The following is a 27,065-nucleotide window of genomic DNA, read 5'->3' as shown; positions in this document are numbered from 1 at the left end:
CCAGTGACCCTAGAAGATCGAGAAAGGGCTGATTTGGTTGGAAATCAAAAGTTCTTGTGTCCTTTTACGATTACTAAAAATACTGGTGGGAGGCTAGCCCACCACCTACGCCCCTCTTTTCCCCAAAGTCGTCCGACTAAAATTTTGAGGCAGCCATCTATGTCTTTGAGGATGCCTTGACCTCCAAGGCCTACAAGGTATGAACTTTCCCTATTGTTTAGATATAGTATTGGCTATTGTGAAGTATGCAAATATTTTTCAAACGGGGATTTTCTGTGGGGGAGGGGTGTTTTCTACCCGGAGAATTTTTCTTTGGGGACTAAGTTTCTGGGGGGCGGGACTTTCCAGAGGAAATTTTTCATTAGGGTTTGCCAGAATTCATAAGCAAAGTTCGTTTTAATTGTCTCACTTTTTCGTTGGCAACTCCGTTTTATATGTGGAGATGTTCCGGCGGAATTTTCCGGGGGAAATTTTCAGCTGAGTTGGAACCCTATGGGAGATTTTTTGATGAGGAGAGAGGATTATCCATGTGGGAATTACTACCAGGAGAAATGTTCCATTGAGGAATTATAACCTGGAGAAATCCTCAATGTAGAAATTTTGTGCAGGAGGAACTCTCAATTCTTTTTTTGGGGGGGGTATCGTGAAAAGTTTTCCACATAGAGGGATTCCCACCCGAAAAAAAAAATCAGAAAAAAAACAGTCTTTTTCTAATTAAAGCATGCTGGTGAGAAATTTTTCAGATAGAATTTCCAGGTAGGGGGGGGGTAGAATTTTCAGCCAAGATGGAAATTTTTGGGGAAGAGGAGGAATATTGTATCAGTATTCACGGAGGAGTATCGGTGGCTTGGTGCGCAGTGGAGAGAGAGACAAGTGCCTAATTTATCAAAAAGCATATCTTTACGCTAACAGTGTTTAACTTTTTGTCATCATTCAGGTATATACAGAAGATATTCTGGGGAGGGATGGTGCCCATGGGATGGTCTAGATTAATCTCTGTCGTCTCCTCAGTTGGATTAAGCCTGAATAAAGGTTCTACTCAGTAATAGCACCTTTCTTGTTGCAGATTTTGTTTAACACAACATGTTACTTTCAATTTGGAAGAAGAAAGATCGGGACTACGAGACTACGTAGTCCCGGTATTTTTCTACTGAGACGAAATTTTAGAGGTTGGAGTGGTTCAACTGTGTCGCTAGGAAATTTAGTTAGGCTAGGCGTTAACAAATACTACCAAGAGATTTCCAATTTATGGTATGATAAGAGCTTCAGAAAATTAACAAAGTCATAACTGAATATTTTAAAATAGTTTATGTGATCAAACAATCAGTATATAACAAAAAATATATTATATAAAAAAGGACGAAAACAACCAAAAGCAAGTAGGAAACTGGGAAAATTCATGAACAAAAGTTAATTTGCTTTATCACCAATTTGAAAAATAATTTTGTTTATTACTTCTTGACGGATTAGTTTGCCAGATGGCATTCGAAGAACATGTAGACCATTTTGTGTCTCATGGATTTCAGGACATTACTTGAAAAATGTCTAGAAATCAAATAAAATAAAAATTTTTTTTCAATTGTAAGTAAGGAGCGCATTAAAACTTAAAACGAACAGAAATTATTTCGTACATGAAAGAGGTTTTCTCCTCCTCAACATCCCGCTCTTTACGTCAAAGCTTTTTGTTACTATAAAAGTAGGGTTGTGACAAAGAGTCAAACTTTAGCGTAAAGATTGAAGCGTTGAGAAGGAGGCAATCCCTTTCATCCGGGATAATAATTAATTTGAAATGAAATTAAAATATGACTGGTGAAAAAATACTACAAGAAGCCTCACAGGCTCGAGAGCAGGTGATATCAGTGATTTTCTTTTTGCATCTTACGTAGTGTCAATATGGCTGAAAGCTTATACCCTAGTATGCCACAAGTCAGCAATTAACCTAGGCTACTTCTCTAAAGTTTATGTCTTTTGAAAGGAATAATTAAGGAATAGTTAAGGTTTTAAGGAATAATTTCTACCGAAATACTTTCCGAAGTCTAGGGGCAGTACTAAAAAACCGTTCTTCAAATGATCAGTGGAAGCTGAATCATAAAAATATTTCATTTAATTTTGCTCCAATTTCAAAATCAAAGATTGAGGTGGACTACAGATTATATGCCTGAGTAATGTCTCCAATTTTATAGATTTAAACAATATGATGACTTTCGGCAATTGAACTTAAGACACAAAAAATGGATTATTTCAGTGACGTAAAGCCGTGAGACCAGAAAGAAAAGCGCTTTAAGAAGTGACAAAAAAGGTAATGAAAAATGGAAGGAAAATTCACTTACAACATTGTACGGGATCCTCAACTTTTGCAGTAGGCTTGCTCTTTTACCAAATCTGAAAATAGTTTTACAAGTTATATTGGATGAAGGGAAACAAGAACAACTAAAATTAAAACACAGACCAAAGAGTATTGGATAAGTATAAGAGTAAAATCTGGTGCTAGTGTCCGACAAAAACACTAACGCCATCTAGAGTTTGGTGACATTGTTTGAGCAGAACTTTTTCAGGTACTTTAAAATGAAGGAAACCAGAATTTTCTCCTCAGTAGACATGCTAGTGGAGGTTCAACTGGCCTACTTAGCAGGCTATGATTTTACCTATCTATCTTAGCCCCACTTTTTCCAAAATGGACTTCAATTTCAAATAATTCTTCAAAATAGAAAATGCTGGTTAATCATCACTTACTGAGAAACTTTAAGTAAAGTAAGTAAGTTAGTATGACGGTACTATAGCCTCAAGGTCCTAGCCGGCAGTACTGATCCCCGTTTCATGGCCCTTTAGCCAGGAAGAGCAATGAGGGGTTTGGAGCCAACCATCCTGTGCTTTCGCATACCCTTCCAGCTTACCTTCCCCAGATTTTTACAGGTACACATTTAGAGCTGGGTTGACCCTGGCTGGGATTACAGAGTCACCCCACTGACCGCCCGTCCTAAATTAAATAACTGGCTAAGACCGGGATCGAACCCGTGCCCCTTGAACACAAATTTTCAAACCAGTTAGCCAACCATTTAGCCAGGAGAGCTTACAGAGAAATTTTTGTTTTAACTAAAATATATTTGGCCCGGAAAAATTAGCCCTAAGGAAAACTTGTACTTAAAACTTTTCCCTGAAAGTTTCATTTTAGTACCAAGGACACAAAACTGAAAACGGATTCTTCAATTTGGTTAAATGAAAGCTTACACAGTCATATACGATTTAAAAAATTTGGAAAAACCGGAACTTCAGGTTTTAATGAAAAGATCTTATATTTTCATTTTTTTTTTTTTTTTTTTTTTATAAGCGTCTACCAATTTAAAAAATTAAAAACTCGTGTTAAAAACCACCAAAAAATGAAAGCAAAAATATATCATTATAGAGCTCTTGAAACCGTGAATTTCCCGATTGATGTAGCAGAAGAATAAATATAAAAAATAAAATAGGAAAACATTGAAAAAACGAAGTGTTTTTAGCTTACAAACGGGTTATCGGATCTTAATGAAATTTGATATTTAGAAGAATCTCGTGTCTCAGAGCTCTTCTTTTCAATCCCGGTCAAATCCGGTGACATTGGGGGGAGTTGGAGGGGGAAACCAGAAATCTTGGGAAACGCTTAGAGTGGAGAGATCGGGATGAAACTTATTTAGGAAGAGTAAGCACAAGTCCTAGTTATGTGGTTGACATAACCGGATCCGTTCTCTTTGGGTGAGCTTGGGGGGATTTCCAGTGCTTTGGTGAGTTCGGCGCTTCTGAATGTGCTAGGACGATGAAAATTGGTAGGCGTGTTAGGGACCTGCACAAATTCACTTGATAACAGTCTTTCATCGATTCGACAATCTGGGAGAGGGCTGGGGGGAGAAGAAAACTTGAAAAATGAGGTATGTTTATCTCACGAATGGGTGATCGGATCTTAGTGAAAAATAATATATAGAAAGATATCATGTCTCAGATGCTCTATCTTCAATTCAGATTGGATCCGAGGACATGGGGGGGTGGAGGGGGAAACGGAAATTTTGGAAACCAGAAATCTTGGAAAACGCTTAGAGTGGAGAGATCGGGGTTAAACTTGATGGGAAGAATAAGCACAAGTTCTAGATACGTTATTGATATAACCAGACTGGATCCACTCTCTTTGGGGGAGTCGGGGGAGGTTCAATGTTCGGTGCTTCTGGATGTGCTAGGACGGTGAAAATTGGTAGGTGTGTTAGGGACCTGCAAAAATTGACGTGACAAAAGCCGTTTTCCCGATTCAACCATCTGAGGGGCTGAAGGCTCTTTGCTCTTCTGATCTCGTCACACGTGCCATATGAGCTCTTGGCCCTTGTTCTTTTATGGGCCATTAAATTTATTTCTACAAATATCTACACTCAATTTTATACATCTTAGATTTTCAGCTTTGTTTACATTCTTACTTGAAGCGTTTTTCTTCTTATATTACTCTATAGTATGTTTTTGGAGGGTAGGCTCTCCTATCATTTTATTTCAGACACTTTTACCCGCAAAACCTATTTATTTTCTTTAGCTATTCATTAAACATTTTTTTTTGAAATTCTTACACAATTCATACTAAGATGTATTAGTACATACTACAAAATTTGGCCTTTCCTAATTACTACATCAAACATTTTTTTTCTTTTATTGCTCTTTAACATTGTTTTTGGGAAAGAGGATATTAAAAACATTGTCATAGCTAAAAACAAACATCTTGTTACAGAAAAAGTCCAAAAGAGGAAAAGTATGAAATGAAGCCTCATTATTAGTTACTTTTTACCCCCTCCCCCCAGGCCCAAGAAAAAATATTCCTAACCAATAAATATTTTCATTTGAAAATTTATTGAATAAAAGGATATTTGAAACCCTATCAAAGTTAAGTCCATGCACCTTATCAAACAGTGCTTGGCAACGAACTATAAGTATGGAGTGACCCGGCTCATTAGTAGCCGAAACTCTAAAAAAAAATGTAAATTTAATACCAATAGATACATCAAAACAATGGGATTTTATGCTGATTTCAAATATATAAGTTTTCTATTACCTATCAAAAGTTAGGAAGCTCAGAAAGTTTGCCTTATTTTCAAAAAAGGGGAAATCTCTAAAAGTCATTGAATCTTAATGAAAATCACACCATCAGTTTTAGTGTATCAGACAACCCTCTGTGGAGGTTTCTCCGCCTTTGCGATCCCTCTGTGGAGGGATCGCATCGACACAATGGTCCTAGAATATCGCGAGATGGCTCATTTGAGCGGAAATTATAAGTTGTAGTGCCCATCTCAAGTGAACACAAAAATTGAATGGCAACTAGGCCCCTCCCGCGCTCATTTTTATCGCAAAGTCAGTGTATCAGAATTTTAAGATAGAAATTGTGTTCGGCATAGTCCAGAAATCTAATAACTGTTTCTTTGAGAATGACTTAATCCCCTACAGTCCCCTACTGGCTGCAATTTATGAACTTTGCCCATTCTTTTCGTATAATGTTGATTATTGGAAAGCATACAGAAATTTCAGGGGTATTTTTTTGGTGGAGGGCCTCCCCCTCACTTCTATTCAGATACATTTACCCGCAAATCCTATTCGTTTTTCTTTTACTACCCATTAAACTTTTTTCACTATAAGTGCCTATGCTCAAATACATCTTAAATTTTCAGGTTTGTTTACATTCCTACATCAAGTGTTTTTTCTTATATTACTCTTTAACGTAGTTTTTGGGGAGCCTCCCCTATCACTCTACTTTTGACGCTTTTACTTGCAAGTCGTATTCGTTTTTCTTTTACTAATCATTAAATATTTTTTTCTTTCTTTTTTTTTACAAATTCCTTCACTTAAATCCTACATCTTACATATTCAGCTTTGTCTGCATTCCTCCATCAGAGCTTTATTTCTTTTATTGCTCTTTGACATTGTATTTGAATGCCTCCTCCTTCACTCTATTTGAGACGCTTTTACCTTCAAATCCTATTTGTTTTTCTTTTACTAGTCATTAAACTTTTTTCTATGAATTCCTACACTCAATTTCATACATCTTAGATTTTCAGCTTTGCTTACATTACATTTTACATTACATTTTTTGGCAGGGGGATCCCCTATCACTCCATTTCAGACAGTTTTATCCGCAAATCTTATTCAGTTTTTTAGTATTCATTAAACAATTTTTTTTTTTTTTTTTTTTTTTTTTTTTTTTTTTTTTTTTTTTTTTTTTTTTTTTAATTCTTATACTTAAATTCCTAAATCTTAGATACAGCTATATTAAAAGAATTCCGTTTTTATTGTTCTTTAACAATATTTTTGGGAAAGAGGATATTTAAAACCATTTCAAAACTAAGTTCAAACACCTTGTTACAGATAAAGTCCAAAATAGGAAAAGTAGGCAATGAAGCCTCCTTATTAGTCACTTTAACCCCCCCCCCCCCAACCCTATAAAGTATAAGATATAGAAATACAAGTTTCTTTGGCTTCAAGATTATAACGTTTCATTTCTTGCAATGTTTAAATTTTTTCTCTTGTAATGAATAAGTATTTCCATTTGAAAATTTAATGATAAAAGAGGATATTTAAAAACCCCTTCAAAGTTAGATCCACACACCTTATCAGAGGAAAAGTCCAATAGGTGAAAAAAAAAAGGAGATAATTACTTCTGAACCCCAAAACAGCTCCATCTCGGAGGTATGTGAAAGGTTATCAAAGAATCTGGACTTCGGAACTTTAACAGAGAGTTGAGAAACTAAAAATTAAACACTAGCTGGTTTAAAATATAATAATTTTTATGCTGGTTTAAAATATGTAAGTTTCATTAAGTTTTGTCTTACCCATCAAAAGTTTCGAGCCTGAGAAAATTTTCTCAGGCCCGATTTTCAAAAAGAGGGGTAAATACCTCTTAAAAGCTATAGAATCTGACTGAAAATCGCACCATCAGATTCAACGTTTCAGAGAACTCTACTGTGGAGGTTGGAAGGTCCTATCTGCAAAATGTGGAATTTTATGTTTTTTGTCAGAAGAAACATTAAAGAAAAAAGATGAAAGAAGAAAGATAAGTGTTTATTTGTTTTGTTTTCTCCGGGGATAATCACATCAAACTAATGGCCTTAAAACATCGGGACGTGGCTCACTCCCACTTTACTTTTTCCCCAAAATCAATCGATCAAAATTTTGTGATAGCTATTTTGTTCAGCACAGTTAAAAACCCAATAACTATGTCTTTGGAGATAACATGACCCCCCAAAGCCCCTGGGGAAATGTCTAAGTTATACAATTTGCCTATTGTTTACGTGTAGTATTTGTCACTGGGAAGTATGCATGTATTTTTCAGGTGGGGAGGTGAGGACGAATTTTCCACTGGGGGGATTTTGTACAGGGAGAATTTTCTAAGGGCATTGAAGTTTCCAAGGGGTGAATTTTCCAGGGGAAATTTTATAGTGGGGGAATTCGCCAGAATTTTCATTCGAAATTTCTTTACATGTCTTGCTTTCTCCTTACCGACTCAGTTTTAGGCTTGGACATGTTTAGGGTAATTCTCCGGGGCAAATGTTCAGCAGTATTGAATTGTCCAGAGGATATTTCCATTGGGAGGGGGATTTTTCGACCAGATTTTCTGGTATTGTTTAAAAAACGATCAGAAATGAAATAAAAAAAAACTAATTTTTTCAGCTCAAAGTAAGGAGCAACATTAAAACTTAAAAGGAACAGAAACTATTATGTATATGGGGAAGGTTTCCCGCTCCTCAACGTCTTGCTCTTTAGGCTAAAGTTTAAACTCTGTCCCAATTCTTTAAAAATGACTCCTGAAAGACAAGGGTCGTTTAGTTAGAACAATAAGTAAGTTTTTGCAAAGATGAGGAAAAACTCTAGCGTGAAGACCGAGGCGTTGAGAAGGGGAAACCCTCCTCATATACGTAATAGTTTCATATCGGTTTAAGTTTTAATGCTGCTTCTTTCTTGACCTGAATTTTTTTTTTTTATTATTTAATTCTTTAAAAAAAAGGAAAAATGAAACCTTTATTTCTTAAAAAGTCCATCTTAGCGCAAGAGCAGTGGAGTAGGGGTTGATGCGACCCAGCAGGGGGAGGGCAGACGCCTATTCATCTTGAAGGGCCTCTCGCTCCTTGGAGAATGGGGAGGGGGGCTAAAATAGCTCTTTTGAAAAATAAGTATTTCATTTTTTTTTGGTTTTTAAGGGATCAAGTGTTTCACTTTTTGTTACTTTCCAAAATTATTGTCATTTTTAATTTTTTTTTTAAAGAATCAAGTGTTTCATTTTTATTTTTTTCAAAAGCTAGTCTTTAATTTTACGTTTTTTAAAGAATCAAGTGTTTAGTTTTTTTCAAAACTAATTATTCATTTTTTTTTTTTCAACTTTACAATAAAGTTTCGCTGTCAAGCTTCTTTGATAGCCTTTTTCGTACTTTAAGTGGGAAGTTAATTTTTTTTAGAGAATAAAGCTTCGTTTTTTTCCGAAGAAAGAGGGTATATGCCCCCGAGATGGGGCTATGCCTTCTCAATACAAGAACACAATTTTAGCTTTACTGAAAAAAGAAAACAAATGTCCGTGGATTAGCAGTTAAATTGTCATATACTGACATATACTAACTTTTCTTCGCTAAGGTTTTGTTAACTTTTATTTATCAAAGTAAGAAAGGTGAAAACATTTCAATCTCATTTTGTTTTCAGTTTAAAAGGGCACTTGCTCATTCAATTTCCAATCGAATGAGCTGTTTTCGAAGTTTCTTTGACAAAAAATGGCCATCTCAACATTTCTATCTAATTCATTCTGGGGAAATACGATGTTTGTGGTTCTTCTGATTACCAATCCAATGAACCCCATCCAAAGTTTATACGATCACCCTTTCTATACACACCTTATATGTCCCCAGGGCATAACTTAAAACCCTTGCGCTGAGGGCTCTGGGGGATGTCATCCTCAAAGACATAGTTTCCCGACCTTTCAATTACGTTGAACAAAATTACTGTAAAAAAATTGGATTGAATGGGTTTGGAGAAATGGTGGGCTTGGGAGGTGGGTTAGTTGCCCTCCAATCACTTTGGACTATTAAAAATGGCACTAGTCCTTGTAATTTCCAATGGAAGGATCTCTTTTCTAAGCTTCTAAGTGAACAAAAGGACATCTCAAGATCTCTATCAGATTTTTTTGGGAAAATATGAGGTGGGGGGTATCTACACTCTAATCACTCTGAATCCTAAAAAGGGCACTAGAACTTTATATGCCCCCGGGGCATAACTTGCAGCCCTTGCCAAATTGCTGTATGACGGTTGTCATCCTCAAAGACGCAACTCCCGGAACTTTTAACAAGGTTGAATAAAATGGCTATCTCAAAATTTTGAATGTATGTGTTTGAGGAAACGGTGGGTATGATAGGGGGTTGCCCTCCAATCACTATTAAAATGAGCACTAGGAATTTCATTTTCCAATCGAATAAGCTCTTTTCGAAGTTTCTACGCCAACAAATGACCATCTGAAAGTTTCTGTCAGACGTATTTCGGGAAAGTTTTCTTTTATTTGCACAATAAATAATATTTTTAATCAGCACAAAAAATATTACAGTTTAAAAACACTTGTTTTTATTTTTGAAGTAAATATACAACATTTTTTATAAAAAATACCACAAAGACACTTAGAAAAGGGTTCTCTCACCCTCACCTCCCGGAAGTGTGCGGAGGCCACTCGTGAAGGACGGCCAAAGATCGATCCCCACCCCTCCTAGGCCAGCTGTGGGTTTGGTGAGCAAAAAAACCCTTTTTAAATTGATTTTAAAGATATGTAAAAATACATTCAAAATAAAGAAAGCTCTGCCTTGCATACACACGGAGCATATTGATAAGAAAAATCTTCCCACCTCCCACATGGTATTACTATTTAAATGAGTTTCTCCAGACTGAGATGTTGTCTATATTGCACAAATTCTCCTCCATATGAGTTGCGGTAGAGCCCATGGGCTAGTACCTTTACACCACCCTCACGTACACAGACTTTGTCCGATGTGGCTTACATGGCGTTTTTCTACTCTAACTGTATAGTTTTTTTAATTATAAAGAACGAATCGTCATGACTTTTGCTTTTGGAACTAAACTACTTTCCACACAGTTTCCATAGGCACTCATATCGAAATAATTTTAGGCACCCCCTTGCAGACTAGTTTGATATCCTCATTGCGTGTTTGTTCACAGTACACCCTTCGGACCTACAAGCACAACCTTGAATATCAAGTCGCTCCTCGTCTCGCATTTTAGCAATATTAGTTGATTTGGGTTTTTGCACTTCACTAGATCCGGATAAATGGACTTATCCCAATTGGGAAAGTCCAATCAAGAGCTAATGTACTTACCATTTTCCAGATCATTTAATTACTCATCAGTTTTAATTTTTAACAGGAGTGAACTTCAACCTCCCTCGGCCATTGGAGCTTACACACATTGTAAAAGAATGACAACATGAGTTTCTTGGAGAATTCTGTAATTGAGCTACCAGCAGCAGTATTTTTATAATTTTTTTTTTCCTATGAAAAAGGACTACATTGGAGTCTATGATTGTGAATTATCTGAAGTTGGAATCGGCTATAATTTAAGCAATTCTTTTGGGTTGGTTACAACGTTACATCGACTCCTATTGCATATACCCTCGCACATTTTACCGAAGGCTGAATTTAAAATGAGCTTATGGATTTTTTTCAACTTTCGCCCTTGCTTCTGAACGTTTACTGACAAAAGTGGCAATAAACGTGTTCATGTATGGCTTTTGCTCAAACTGGAGGGCTCTATGAATCTTTGTAATCCAGAAAAATTGGCTACAATCCATAGCAAAATAACATAGTGAAAAAGAATATTCTGTTTCGGATCAAGGTCGGCAATAAGTTTTGTTTTGAAGGTGTTAGTGTATACCCCCATTCTCAACAAAAGATAAATTATATGGACTCAAAGAGGCCTTAGTCATCGGTCTGCTTATGGACGGAAAAACAAAATGCTTTACAGAGTAATGAAGTTCCAAAGGCATTTCTTCATCAATTTAAAAAAATATCCTTGCGGTCCATTCTCCCCAACGATGCAAATTGGGGAAATTTGGAGCACAAGGATTGTCAAGCTATTTGTAATTACCACACTGCACAGAGTAGTGAGACATTGCCAATGGATAAAGGGAATATATCTCCAGAAAAACCGCATTCGACTTTTCACCGGTGCTTTGTCCATCTGGATCAGTTTCCAGGATACGATCACCGTGGAAAACATACCCCCTCCATTGATCTCTCTAAAAATGGATGCTGATCCATCTCAGTAATCAGACCTATTTCTAAAGTACTGATTTTTAGAATTAATTCCATCGCCAGGTGAGGAGTTAAAAAATAATAACCCAAATCAAATCCAAATTCTTAATAGATTTTATCCATGTTTTTACAAACAATATCTAATAATGTCAATACATCACTTGCCAAGTACATTTTGCAATAATCCTCCCCATTTTTACACCCTCCCTTTGCCCAAACTTTTGTACAAAACTCATAGTTGGCAGTGAATCATAAAACGCTTCGATGGTGGCGATTTTTCCTCACGTAGACTCGAGGTGGAGTTGTAGTATTCATTCGGGTATTTGCTTTTACACGTTAATAAATTATACGTTTCACCATCTATAAAATGCTGTTCAAGGAGAGGGAAACTATTAAAACAGTCGCTTTTCGTCGATCCTGTACTAGAATCAATTGACTTGGGGATTTGGGGGAAAATATAGGAATCTAAAGAACGGATTTTATTCAAGCACGTATGACCATTATTTATAGTTTTCCATAGGAAATCTAATACTAGCAGCTTCTCATATGATTTGGGTATGATATTATAAGAAAAAGAGCCATCGACCCATGCGGCATCTACAAATTCACCTTTCTGCAAACGGGCCAACGCAGGTAAAATGAATTTCAAATCATAACTAGAATTGTGTATACAAACAGGTAGAAGTAACGTTGTCTCATATTTAAATTACATGATTTATGAGCCAGTCCGCAAAAGTTGCTCCCTCTCAATAAAATTGGATTGCTTAAATGGTTGTGGTCGTGAGCTGACATCCTTCGCCCGCTACCCTCGATAAATCTCTTGTTACAAATCCAACACATTTTCTAATTTTAATGATTAGCTCGTCCTCTGTGGTAGAATCATTGGATAATTGCGTTGCGCAACCGTGAAATTGACTTATTTGCCTTTTTAATAAGCACAGTCGTGGTTGCGCGCAAACAATCTTCCACACCCAATGTCTGAAATACCCCTACCAATTGCATAGTATTAAACGAGTTTCTTTGGGCATCGGCGAAAGAGACCGCAATGGATTCATGTTTTTGACGCGATTTTAATTTGATAGATTGTATACATCCATGCATTAGAATACCCTAAGACGTTACTGGGACTTTGCTAATTCACCCCCTTGACAACATCATGTACAAAATGTCTTTTTGTCCAAAATCTGCTTAATATCAACATCTACCACTGAACGTCATAAATTCTTTTTTCTTTGCATGGATTCGATTGGTTTTTCCAGTCAGCTTTTTCAGTCTTACGCAAGCTATGATGGTAAAAGTTAAGTTAGGTTAGATTTTGTTAGTTTAGGTTAGGTTAGGCTAAATTTGGTTATAAATGTCAGAAATGGGCTAAAACCGAGCATAAGCTATCGTAATCCAACCTATCCTAGCCAAATCTAACCTAACATCTCATCATCAAACCTAGCATTAAACAAAAAAAGTTGACTGGCAATGCTGACTAAATCCAAGGAGAAAAAAAAGTATTTCGAACATTCACCGGTGAATGTCTACATTCACCAATTCGGACATTCATGGTAACATTTTCATTCAGTTCACCACTTTTTTAATTTATTTCAACACCCCCTCACCGTTTCCAAAAATTTCTCCTATTATATGAATTTAGTTATCTTTGACGATTTTCTAACAGTTAAGGATCAGAAAAGCACAGAAGATTTATTCGTGATAGGTAGAAAAAAAATACATCAATAGTATATATTTCACAAAGCTATTTTTATACTTCTAAAATCATAAGATTAAATTGTTGATTAAATGGTCAAATCCTAGCAATAACATTAATAATAGAGGTAGAAGTTGTAGTAGTAATATTCATATAGTATCTTTTGGTTGGCTGGACATCCCCCTCAACCTCCAGTGAAAGTTTCTATTTAATGCTCTAAGTGGTTCCTGGAGCACAGCTTTCACGCCCTCATAATAACCTGCATTGACATAGAGTGCTTCGATTTAGTTCAACACCCAACTCAACAATCCCATAAAGTTTTACCTGAATACCTTATCTAAATTAGTAGTCACAATAAAAGCAGTAGTTGTCGTAAAAGTAAAAGAACTAGTGTAGTAGTAGCAGTAGTGTGCACATATTGCTTTTTCGTTAATTGATTACCCCCTTCATCTTTCCTTGAAATCCCAACTTAATACCGCAAGGCGTTCTTGGGATGCGCCCTTTTGACAACTTGGATGTACAGAGTGTATTTTAATTTGTTTAAACTTTCTTCACGATAATCCAAGGAATTTTCGCCTTCATAACTTAATACTTAGTAGAAGTAAGAGTAGGGTTGAACATCCCCTTCAGAATCCCTAGGAAATCCAACTTAATACACTAAGCCGTTCCTAAGATGACATAGTTATCTGACCTTTCTGCTATTCTAAACAAGATGACTCTCTCAAAATTTTTATTGTATGTCTTTCGGGGAAAGGTGTGTGGGAGGGTGTCGAATTCCCTCAAAATACTTTTGACTCTTAAACAGGTTCTAGAAATTGCAATTTTCCGATCTAATGAGCCCCAATTGGAGTTTCTAAGACAGCTCCTTCCATGCGAAGTGCTTTAGTGAAAACAAAAGTAAAAAAAATGAATAACACATTGAAAACACTTCGCTCTTTACTTAGACATCACGATTGTGCAGCCTAGGATCGCATTTCAAAGTTTCAGACCATCAAACAACAGTTGTAGGTAGAAGAACGATTCTTTTGGTGTTAACGATAGGATAAATATAATATAAATTTCAAACTATGAATGTTGACAAATTTCAGGCAGTGGAAAAATAAAATATAAAATATATTGGAAAACCAGAAACAAATGAAGTTGAACATCCAAGCATGGTTTATACACGACATTTTAAATGTAAATTTGTGTTTTTTCTATATCTCCAAACTCTCCATAGCTATATTTCGAGACCCAGAATTTTTATTACCTGGACCTGTAAATGTTTTTCTATGATAAAAAAATAACAAATTTGTTCAACTGAAAGTAGGGAGCAACATTAAAACTTAAAATAAACAAATAATTCATATATGAGGATATTCTTCCTCACTACCTTTCTCTTTACGGTAAAGTTTGACTTCTTGTACCAATTATTTAAGAAAGACTCCTAACACACAAGGGCTGTTTAATTGAAATAATAAGCTTTTTAGAAGTTCTAAAATACCTTCGATGGGGCAGCCCCTTATATTTGTAACAACTTCTGTTTGTTTTAGGTTTTAATGTTGCTCCTTTCTTTCAGTTGAAAAATCCTGTCTTTTTTATTTAATCTATGATCGTTTTTAAATAATAACGGGAATTCTGGCTACCCCTTAATGAAAAATCCCCTTCCCCCACAAAAATTACTCCATGGAAAGATCCTCCCATATATTTACCCCCACCAGAAAAATCCTCCTTAAAACATCTTTAAAACTTCCAATAACCAATACTACATGTAAACAAGGAGCAAAGAACATAGCTTGCAGCCCTTCCCTGGGAACTATGAGGGATCAATTCATTCTCAAAGACAAATATATTTGATCTTTCGACTTTTCTGAGCAAAATGGATATCTCAAAATTTTGATCAAGCAACTTTGAGCAAAAAAAGGGGCGTGGAAGATGGGCTAGCTGCCCTTCAATATTTTTGGTCAGGTTTTCTCATGCTCGTAACTTTTCAATGGGCTATATTAAACTTATATATTTATATATTTATAAGCTCGTAACTTATATTTTATATATTTTGAATAAGAATCAAGTTTCCATTCTTTTAATTTACCCATTTTTATTAAAACTCTGTTTTTTAGAGTTTCAGTAACTATTCAGCCGCATCACTCCTTACTTACAGTTTGTTACCACGAACTGTTTGTATTCCTTTTTTATTTCAATGACTTATCTTATTCGAACTTTTAGGTGAAGTTTTGAAATGCTGCAAGGTCAAAGCTTGACGGTCAAAAAGCTTGTGGACAGGATTACCAAATGTGTTTGGGATGGAAGTGTAGAAATGAGCCGAATAGGAACAATTTTGTGTTCCTCTAGGAAATTGGCTACTTGGCTTGACTCAAACTCAAAGTTTCCGTTTCTCATTCAGAATTCCCAAATGCTGCAACATATTGTCAGGATTGGAAGCTTGACGGTAAATAACCTTGCGGCAAGAATTGCCGAATCTTTTTGGGATCAAAGCGTAGAAATGTGCCCTATAGGAATACTTCTGGTGTCCTTCCACAAAACTGTAGGACAGGCTTGACTCAAACTTAAATATAAGACCTCTAGTTCTAGTTGCTTGCTTACTTTTTTCCAGCTGTCCAGTCACATGTTTCTTTAAGATAGGAATCTTTTTACAGGATTGTCATTTTACAAAAAGCCAAGAAAATTAGCACATCTCATCGGAAAAAAAAAATGTAACTAATCAGAGAAAAACACACCAGAAAAGCGCAAGCAGAATTTCATGCAATAAAAGAAAAAAAATCAGAATTAAAGAACCTTTGAAAAAATGGTGCCACTTTTTCAGAAGTAACGTTTTTAGGCCTTGAACTCTCCCGCTTACACCCAAGGCAAAAAAGTGTCAAAAAGTTTTCGTTTGCAACTCTGCTTTCGTTGCAACAGCCTATGGCTAACCGAAAGACAGCTTGAACCCCAAAAAGAAAACAAGTATCGTGGAGACATTGACATCGTACATCACTTAGTACCTCTGATCCTACTTTCTTTGCTCCTAAGACTTCCTCCCAGTACTACTTAGCTCATACTTATGAATTGAACAAGATGCTGATATGTTAAAATCAAGCAATAATAAAGGGCTATTAACTTGTTCAAGCTATTTAACCCGTATGTTTCAAGGAGACAAAAGTCCCTTGAACAGTATCTCTCTGTATGCTCCTGCCCTCAAGTACTTTGGGGGTTGATACATATTTTATGTGCAGTTGTTTGTTTTCTCTTACTCCTAGATTACACAGTGACATTAGTTCACGGAGATTTAGGGGAGAGGATGCCAAATGTATTTTTCAAATTTAAGAGGGGGGCAAATTTGTAGTTTAGTTTTGTAAAGAAAATAAAAAAGGACATTCTTCAGTGAAAATACCGCCAAAAAGTTTTTTTTAGAAAATAGGGGAGAATTTAGAGAGAGGCAAATTCCCCCATCCAGTGAATCCCCAGAGCTTGCATACATTTTATGTATGACACGATTTTATGTATGACGTGATTCCAATTAATATAAGTTAGATCTTGATCTTTAATGATCTCATAATGACGCAACAGAGAACAGTACAGTGGCGTAGTCTGGGCTCGAAATTTGACCTGGATTTAGAAAAAAGTAAGTCAAAAATTTTACGTAAGAGAAACTACACTTCCGCGACTAATATTATTTTTAACTTGATCAAATTCAGATTCAGTGGCCGAATACAACATGCAGTATACCATAGACAAAACATAAAAAATACTTACATTTCAAATGCAATTTGAAATGTAATACAAACATAAAAACTTACATTAAATACATTTTTGTAAAAAAATTTATACATTTACAAACACAACACAAAACACAAATGACAAAACAACACATAAAACACAAGGTAGTTCCAGGTCGTAATAAACTTGAAAGAAAACCTATCTGAAATTTCTTGCCATTTTACGTCCGATGATCTTGCTGCCATACTAAATAAAAGAGTGAAGAAGCTTCTCAAATGACCTTCATTAACTTAATGGTGTTTTTGAAAACTTTGATGATTTGTTTTTAAGGATCTATGAAAGCCATGTAAATTAGGTAGATTCAATTACATTCCTCTCATCCCTTTAGTAGATCATTTCTCCTGGATGTTGAAGTCCCGGGTGGGTTACAACTCCAAAGACAAGGGGTTGCAGTCAGTTGCACAATAGGGGTTGAAGTGTTTGTGTTTCTTCAGGGGTTGAAGTTTTCAAAAACACCATTAACTTATTGGTGTTTTTGAAAACTTTGATGATTTGTTTTTAAGGATCTATGAAAGCCATGTAAATTAGGTAGATTCAATTACATTCCTCTCATCCCTTTAGTAGATCATTTCTCCTGGATGTTGAAGTCCCAGGTGGGTTACAACTCCAAAGACTAGGGGTTGCAGTCAGTTGCACAATAGGGGTTGAAGTGCTTGTGTGTGAAAAAACTTTCATGTAAAAATAAAAGTTAAACAGAAATTTATTTAACTAATTTATATTGCGCTGCCACCTCTCCAACCTCTAAAAGGCTAGAGTGTGTATATTGCTAGTATGTCTAGGATTTTGTGCGGAAGGTACAACAAAAACTTTACAGAACGCATCAACGTTTAGTTTGAACGCATTTTTTTTTTTACTTCTTTACGGTTTGGGTACAATTTTATTTTTTGGGGAGGGGATTCAAATCTGATAACCCCACCCTTGATGCCGCCTTGGTGAATATGCCGTTTACAGGAAAGTAAAGATAAAACTAACTGAAACTTTAGATGGAGTCAATTGATTTCAAGTTCTTTAATAGAATTGATTTTAAAGAAACAGATTTCAAACAAATTCACATGCAAATGCAGGAAAAACTTAGAAAAGTTTAAGTTATGTACATAATAATAATAAGGAATATGAAGTAGAATAATAATAAAAGTAAGATGTAGAAATAGAAATAAGAATAATAATAAAAAGAAGAAATAATAAGATAATAAGAAGGTTGTCCTCGCTTTCCATAAGGTGTTCCTTTTGGTAAATTGAAAAAATCAAAGAATAAATTTTCTTGAGCGATTAAATGATTCCTGCGTTTAAAAATAAGTATTTCAAAATGTTTTATGCTGTCACTACATTAATTCTAACAACCATATGAAGAATATTTATCAGTTAATTGGTGTAAAATTCTTAAAGCACCAAGAATTTTGAAATAAAGCATATTTAGCACCTGAACCCGTCATACCTCTATTATATCTGAATTCCCGGATTTTCTTTAAAAAAAATGCTTATTTTTTGTTTCAAAATTATGAAATTTTTAGGTGTTATAATATTTTTGTCAGTGTTGCCACCCTAAATTGTGAAAATAAAGAAGAAAGGCTAACTAGTTAATCCTGAAAACGCTTTTAGTCTGTAAAAATGCAAACGTTAACAACCTGTGGATTCCCAAGAACGACTACCAATTCAAAGTAGAGCTGAACCTTCTGAGCTGATTGATGCCATATGTTTTTAGCTTTTATTTTGCTAATTTTTTAACTTAATTTTTTTTTTGTACCCACTACGACCCAAACTGCGCAACTGCATTGAGCCATTTTTCATTAAAGACTGAATTCCTTTTTTCCTTGTTACTTACGGCACATCTGTATAAGTCCCAAAAATTAGGGCTTCATTTTCACTGTCTTTGGCACTTTTAATTCGCGAAATAAACTATCATCCTCAAGTTAATATTTATTTTAAAAGGTTGCAAGGTGACTGAATATATTTTTGGTGGAGTTAGGGTTTGCAAAATTAAAAAGGCTTAGAAAAATGCAAAGATATGCGCCATGCAGTCTTTAAGACGGCAAAAAGACCTAATATATCTGAAGATAAAAGAAAAAGAATGGTTTATTTGTTAGGAAGTTATTACCCGGCATATAATTTGAAGTTTTCACCCCTCTAAGGAAAATAATGTCACCACCTCTCTTTTGATAGCCCTCTTTTTTGTCCTGTAGATTAATCCAGGGAGGTTAAGAGACATCCTTTGCTTGTTTTCATAGTTATGTTATTAACTATTCGGAGTATACCTAAGAAATGTTTTTATACTTAGATCGTTTGTTTTAGTGTTTTAAACTAGACTTTGTGCAAGAACATTGTTTTTATGAGTAGGATTTCTTTTAAAGGTTAGAAAAATGTTATGAAATTCGTTAATAAGAAACTTCAAATTTTGTACCTATATTAAGTTAGAGGCACAAAATGACTCTAACAGGAGCCAAATTGTAGTCATATTCAATTTCTGCAATTGACCATTCTCATTTTTAGAAGTCGACAGTTGAACAGGAAGAATACCACAAAAACAATTTTTAAAGCAATTAATTTTCTCGTACCTTGGTCTAACTTTATACGACAGAGCGTTTTCTATTGATACATAGTCCTTGATTTGCAAACGATGCCGTGTAAGGGAAGTCCGTCTAGCTCAGAAAAAAAAGAAGCTTAAGATTAAATAAAATAAAATGGATTTTGAGCTTAAGGGGAGGTTCGATTGATACTGGGGAGAGAGAGAGAGGAAATTTGGGGGTTTTAGTGTTAACCCAGTCCCTTGTCCGATGTGTAGGGAAGATGATGAAGATATTTTTTCATTTTTCGGAGAATTCTAAGAAATTGGCGGATCTGAGAAATAAGTGTTTTTCCTTAGTGTTGACAGATAGAAGGTGGGTTGAAGGGATTTTAGGATCACGAGTTAAAATGACATTAAAGAATCTGGCTAAGTATGTTGATGAAGGGCTTATACATCGTGAAAGATGTATCTCTTTATAAATAAATTCCTGAAGAGTCATATATAAGTACAGTTTTTCTTTTTAATTTATGTGTATTTTTCTTATTGGTTTTGTTATGTTTGTTTTCTGTTGGCCCGACGGCTTTTCTATTGGAAATACATACATACTTAGTTTCCTACCTTAACCACAGCAACACTATTATTGTACATACTTTAATATTTGTCTGGTATACCTTACAAGGATAAGACCTTTTCTAAAGCTCTTCTATCAACAAAATCGAACTCTTGCCCATAATCTATAAAAGTGAGGACCAAAGGTGTTTGACAAAGAAGGCACTTCTCAATTATTAGCCTAAGAGTGAAAATTTGGTCGGCACATTTTCTAAAACTGCACCGTTCTTCTCTTAAAAACTTTGTCTACAGCATCTCTCAGTCTAAAAAGTATCATATTACTAAGTAATTTGCTACCTATAGAGACTAGACTAATGCCGATAATTACGACACTCACTCTTGTCACCTTTCTTATACAGTGGTTTAATTAAGGTTTTCCTAAAATCTTTAGGTACTTCCCCTTTTTCAAAAATCATATTCATAATCTCAGTAGCTTATTTCTAACTTCAGAGCCACCATATTTAAGAAACTCATTTACCGCACTATCAGCACCTGGAACCTTGGGCTGACCACATCGTGAAAGATGTATCTCTTATAAATAATTTCATAAAGATTCACATATAGGTACGTGTTTATTTTTAATTTATTTGTGTTTTCTTATTGGTTTTGTTATGTTTATGCTCTGTTTTTTTATGTCGCCCGATGGCTTTTTTTTAGAAATATATACAGATACACATACATTGAAAAGCTAGCCGCAAGGGTACTTAGATAAACTTTACCCGGGGATGAAGGGCAAAGATTGAAACGGCTCCTGTGCCATAACAGTGCCTCATTTTTAAATTATCAAGATGAGTGAAATGAAATCTAACTGTTTAGATTGCTTAAGAGGAAAATTACACAGCCCTATATAGCTTACAAAATTTGAAAACTCAGAAATTCGATCCTTAATGGAAAAGATCCCCATATACAGTATCACAGTTTTTAGTACTAGCCAGCACCAAACTAAAAGAAAACGTAGGTGAAACATCAGTAAAAATAAACTAAAACCATACACCATATCCATACCCATAAACCATACTCCAAAGGAAGGTTTAGCTTTCCTTTTTCACCAAACTAAAAGGAAACGTAGGTGAAACACCAGTAAAAATAAACTAAAACCATACACCATACCCATAAACCATATCCAACCATAAACCATACACCAAAGGAAAGTGTAGCTTTCCTTTCGCACCAAACTAAAAGGAAACGTAGGTGAAACATCGGTAAAAATAAACTAAACCATATACCATATCCATACCCATAAACAATACCTAACCATAAACCATACACCAAAGGAAGGTGTAGCTTTCCTTTTGCACCAAACTAAAAGGAAACGTAGGTGAAACATCAGTAAAAACTAAACTAAAACCATACACCATCTCCATACCATAAACCGTACCCAACCATAAACCATACACCAAAGGAAGGTGTAGCTTTCCTTTTGCACCAAACTAAAAGGAAACGTAGGTAAAACATCAGTAAAAATAAACTAAAACCATACACCGTATCCATGCACATAAACTATACCCAACCATAAACTATACACCATAGGAAGGTGTAGCTTTCCTTTTGAATTTGCGGTTGGCTCTGGGAATCCACACATTGTTAATATCTGATTTTCAGGCATGTTCTTATGATGTAAGAAGGTCTATTTGTCAAGAAAGCTAAATAATAAATTATAAAGATGGCTGCAGGGATGCTCACATTAACTTTCTAGGGGGTAGGAGTCAAAAGTTAAAAACTGTCCGTGTGCAAGAACAGTGTCTTATTTTTCTTAAAGTACCAAGGACAATGAAAACGAAACCCGATAGTTTGGTTTAGTTTTTTCGAAACTTAAAGAGCTGTATATATTTAAAAAAATAGGAAAAAATAAGTAATTCAGTTTTCAAGCCATGTGCTGCTTTGGCAGTAGCGGGTGCCAACTTTGAAAAGAGAAACCTGGGAGAAATATAAACTAAAAACATGTGGCGCACCTTAAGAAGGCTGCTGGACTCCTTTGGAGATGTAGATGGCACTTAAAATCAATATATTCATAAAGTTTGAATACTTTACGGACAAAAATCATTGCCAAATTTAACCAGTTAATTTTGCTTGTTTATTTCCACGGTTAACGTTGCAACATTGACAAAATGTGGTGCAGCGTTGAAACCTTCAGGATTTTATAAAAGCCTAAAGAATCCTAGAAAACACGCTTTTCAGGTATTAATAAAGTAAGATGGATCCAGGAGGGAATTATTATTTAATTTTGATGTCCTTGGTACTTCAAATACTACAAAACTTTGCCTCTTGTATGTTTGTTTTATCTTCCAGGGAGAAGGAAGTAAAGCAATTCCCTTTTTCCTTCGCACGTCCCTCACTTCTCTTTCCTTCTGTTTTTAAACAAAGAAATCTTCATGTAATGGGCTATGACAGATTTCTTTTACTTCTAAAGGTTTTAGATATCTCCTAGAAATAGCTAATCAGCTATTATACAGCTCCAGATGTGATCGCTTTGGGACAAAGTGAACTTAGGGACACCATCCATCCCCATTGTGTGCTATTTAATATTTTAAAGCCCTGGAATTGCGTTTGGGAGAAAGTTTTCTAGGAGATTTTTGAAGGTTTATTAAAACTAAGTGTATCAAGAATAAAATTGAAGCAGGTCATTTTCTTCAATAGAAAACAATTGCCCTCAATGACCTCTGGATAAACACTTTTGAAATAAGCACTTGAGCTCGGTATATGCCTTCAAATTCATGTTAAAATAGAAAACAGTTCCTTTTGTAATCTCTTAATTTACCATTTTTACCTTCCTACTATTATTTACCATAAATTTACCTTCCTAGCGCTATAGGCTGACTATCTAGAGAATCTTCAGGTTTTTTTTGGATATGGCTTACATAAATGGTATCGTATTGAGTTTAAATCTTCCCCTATCATGGTTATAGTAACCCTTGAAATCTGGTGAAGTGTGAACTCTAGTCCATAGTAACCAGGGGAGTAATTTGCTATGGGACAGGGGGAATCTGCCCTCTCAGACCTTGGTCCCCCCCTAGACCCGACTTTGCCCCACCAGCTGAAATTTAGTTTCTTCCAAAGTCTTGTCAGAACTAAGATAAACCTGCATAATTCAAGCATTAACAGAAGCAGATCAATTTTTTTTATTGCATATTTACCTTTATAATAATATAAAGTAACTGTATGGTACCTTCATAGTACTAAAAAGCATTTTTATGGTACCAAAAGTGTTATTTCTTGCTTTTTATTGTCATTTTCACATGATTTGGGAAAATTAGCTCCAACTTTCCCCCTCCCAGGATTTTGAAGAATTGCGCCACTTATAGTAACTGAAAATTTGAAAACAAATTTTGAAAAAAAATATCAAGGGAGGAAGGATCGCTGTTTGAAGCTGATCCTGAAATGGTAACTGCTATTTCGATTAGTCTTATCACAAAAATTAATTTATAGAAATATTTCTAAAAATAGCCTGAATACAACAATGGCGTAGAAAAAAATGTAAAATAAATTATTGGAATCTCCAAATATAATAACTTTCCAAAAACTTTTCCTTCTCTACGCAAAGGAGAAAATTGAAAATTCTGAATTTTTCCGCTTTAAATCTTTGATTTGCTTCCTGACATCCTTCGTCAATACTTTATTGGTATTTAAATAAACTATTTTTAGGGTGCATTTTTAAAGCACAAATTTTCTAAGTTGACTTAAAGTTAACAGTTTTCCCAAAAAAGTAGTGAACAATGTCAATACCCAAAATATGTCAGAACTTTATATGTAACACGTCTAGAATTAAAAATATTCTAGGGTTGCCGTCATTGAACTCCTGTGCTTTATGCCAACATTTAACCCATGTCTTACTAAAAATGAACTCAAATAAATTCATTATTTATTAAACATTAAAAATAGATAGTCCTACTGAAAAACATCATATTTTTATCAACAGAATATTGACAAAATTGCTTTGAATGAAGTTTAAGATTAATGCTTGTTCTAGGAGGCTCAAATGGTAGCAGCATTTTACTATTTTGAATCAAATCTCTGGGGCCCCGCATTACCTAATTTGGGTTGCTCCTTAATGTTGAAAGGTCCTAGTAAGTCCGTATAATGAAAAATACTTGCTTGCCCTTAGGCTTCAAGTGCTCATTTACGCTATTGTTTCCAGATTATTAATTCGCTTGAAATAAGATACATGCATCATATGCTTTCAGGCATAAGATAGAGATTCGTGGAGGCTTGGAGCATTAATCAGATATAATATCACGAAGTCCCGGGTATTTTATGGTAGCTTACGGACAAAACCCGAAATAATGTAGCAAACAAGAAAACCACTTGTATGATTGTTTCAAAAAGGAAACTTTCTCTTGCTTTTATTGGTGGTCCTGTTTTTCATGTCTTCTGTAAAATGTCAAATGAAAATAGGGCTTAAGAATTTTTTCTTAGTTAGGTCCTTTCAACCTAATCTGGGTTGCATATTTTGTCGTATTTTAATGAACTTTCTCTTTCTATCTCTTGATTTTGGTTTAAACAGAGACACTGTTCTTAAAATAATACTTTAGTTATCTATGCAATTACAACCCCCCCCCCCCCTTAAGCTGAATGCCGGTGATTGTTACACTTGCATGTTACACTTATGCAAAAATTCTATTTTTATACATCTATTTTTCCTGACGCAGCACAACCCCATCTACATCATTGTGCTACTTGTGCCACATTTGACTGTTATAGCTATATGAAATGTTTTAATGCTAAATAGGCATTAATTAATAACTTTTCCAATTTATAATGGTAACACCTGTGATGCTAAACATTTGTACTACATTTGACTCCATCAACGACATTTAATGACTTGTAAAAATTCTTAAGCCCTATTTTCATTTGACAAACAAGTGGTTTTCTTGTTTGCTAAATTATTTTGGGTTTTGTCCGTAAGCTGCCATAAAATAGCAGGGACTTCGGGATGCTATATCTGATTAATGCTGCAAGTTTCCAGTAATTGCTAACTTATGCCTGAAAGCATATGATGCATGTATCTTATTTCAAGCAAATTAATAATCTAGAAACAATAGCATGACATTATAAACAAGCACTTGAAGCCTAAAGGCAAGCAAGTATTTTTCATTATACGGACTGCACACATTTAACAGGTTTAATTTAAAGATGACGAGTAAGAATTTTCAAATAACGGTTCAGTCATACCCCCCAAAAAAATGAATTTATCTATCCAACTCTATAAAATTGGTAATTGTGCGTAACGTATAGAATAAGTACCTGAAGCTTCGGGGCAGGCGAATCTTTTTTTAGCATTGAGGTTCCACACAGCCTATAAGTGTATTTACAAGTGATGTACTTAATATCTTAGTAACCCTATCCTGTTTTTTCTCACGGTGGGGGGACGGGTCCAGTTTAAAATTTTTGAAAAAAGGGCCAGGGTACTTAAAACCATGTTTAGGGCCTATTGTCCAACAGGTTCTTTAAATAGTTGCTTAAGAGTTTTGATGTTGAGCCAAAAAATTGACGTTCGGAAACTATTACCTGAATACTCTACTTTTCGAGAGTATAAGCAAGGAAACATTTGTGCATTGTTACATACAGCAGCTAAATATGTAACAAGAAGATTCTCTCGTACTCTTCAAGCTAGAGGTACAGAGGCATTTCTTTTCCGAGTTAGGGCCAGCCTCCGCCGAAAATTATGAACGAAATATAACTATGAAAATTAAATCGACAAACCGAAAGAATAACAGTAATTGAACATAAATATATATAAATATAAATATAAATATATAAGCTAGAGGTGCCGAGGCATTTTTTTCCGAGTTTGGGCCAGCCTCCGCCGAATTTTTTGAACGAAATATAACTATAAAAATTAAATTGACAAACCGAAAGAGTAACAATAATTGAACATAGGATTATAATAGTACATAAATATATAAGATACATGCCGGGGTAGACAGATATATATTCGGCAAGCATTCTTTGGCCCAGTGCAAACAAAATATGTCCTGTGCCCAGTGCAATTAAACCTACAAACAAGCTTCTAACTAATGCTACTCTACTGGCTGCCTAAAAAATGTAGTGCAATGGCGAAAAACAATTCTTTTTACCATTGTTGAACCTTTTTTGCCCTTTTACAGAAATAATGTAAAATTAATCTTCCAGCAAAATAAGAAAAAAGTATACTTTTAATGTCATAATAAAATATTTGGCTTTTCTCACTTATTTTTTGGCTTTTTTCATAAAAACACCTAATAAAAACGGAATTTGACATTTGGTTTTGGTAACGACCACATGTCATAATTTCTTCTTTTTAAAAACTAGAATAAAGGGGTAAACATGCATTTTCATTTTGTAAGCTCCCACTCATTTTTAAACTAAAACACTAGGTCTTTCTAGATATTTGATAGAAAAAAATTTAACATCTTTTGACTTGGGAGAATTAACTAGACTAGAAACAGCTCATGTCGAATCCATAAGTTAGAGTCTGATTGAAGTCTTTTTAATTTAATTTAATTAAATTTTATATTTAAATTTAAATTTAATGCATTATGCACAGGGTTCTCAAAAAGTCTCGCTTAAAAATTTAATTTGGATCGAACATTATGTAATAGAACCCAAATCCAAAAATACAAATTTTTTCAAGAGACAACGTTAACATTTACAGCGTTAGTTTTGCGTTAACATTTACAGCGTTAGTCCCAATTAGTGTTTTGTTTTGTTTCATTCAATATTTGTATTTCAAGTGCTAATAGTTTCCATGCTATTTATTTTTTTCCTTATATTATATGCTTTCTTATTCATTTTCCTTAATATTTTACTTTTTTCTCGTCTTATTGTTTATTGTTTTGTTTTTTTTCTTTTATTTTCCCCCGTATTTCCGGCTATATAGCCTTTCATGGAGTCATTAGATTTTAAAAGTTTTTATCAATGTTTTCGTGTGTATTTTTTTTTTCTTCCTACGTTCCCAGCCAAAGGGCCTTGCGGGGGGCATTTGATATTAATTGTTTTGGCTGATTATCAATATTGTATTATATTTGTTGTAAATTTATTTTTATTGTTTTATTGGAACAAATAAATCAATAAACTATCTATACATCCTTCGTATCAAAAACGGCGGCTGTGGAATACTTTCTAAGCTTTCTAATACTAAGATACTTTCTAAGCAGCCAATTATAAATATTTTCTTATTTTGTATGGGTTTTTAATTGTTAGTTCCAGTTGCAATCTAGAATAAATTCTAATT

General features: G+C 34.8%; 2 protein-coding genes across 2 annotated transcripts in view; one reads left to right on the top strand and one right to left on the bottom strand.

Moving 5' to 3' along the window:
- Window positions 1–27,065, top strand: part of LOC136028546 (uncharacterized oxidoreductase YjmC-like) — a 584,142-nt gene that overhangs the window by 82,644 nt on the left and 474,433 nt on the right. The window lies entirely within an intron of this gene.
- Window positions 1–27,065, bottom strand: part of LOC136027864 (uncharacterized) — a 42,979-nt gene that overhangs the window by 3,114 nt on the left and 12,800 nt on the right. The window contains exons 3-4 of the mRNA XM_065705279.1: window positions 19,296–19,379; window positions 2,331–2,382 (exon numbers count right to left, since the gene is read on the bottom strand). Coding sequence (XP_065561351.1) covers window positions 2,331–2,382; window positions 19,296–19,379 — 136 coding nt within the window. The remainder of the gene's footprint in view (window positions 1–2,330; window positions 2,383–19,295; window positions 19,380–27,065) is intronic.

This window comes from Artemia franciscana, chromosome 6, assembly GCF_032884065.1.
Source record: "Artemia franciscana chromosome 6, ASM3288406v1, whole genome shotgun sequence".
Taxonomy (NCBI): domain Eukaryota; kingdom Metazoa; phylum Arthropoda; class Branchiopoda; order Anostraca; family Artemiidae; genus Artemia; species Artemia franciscana.
This window is presented reverse-complemented; position numbering and strand designations above follow the sequence as displayed.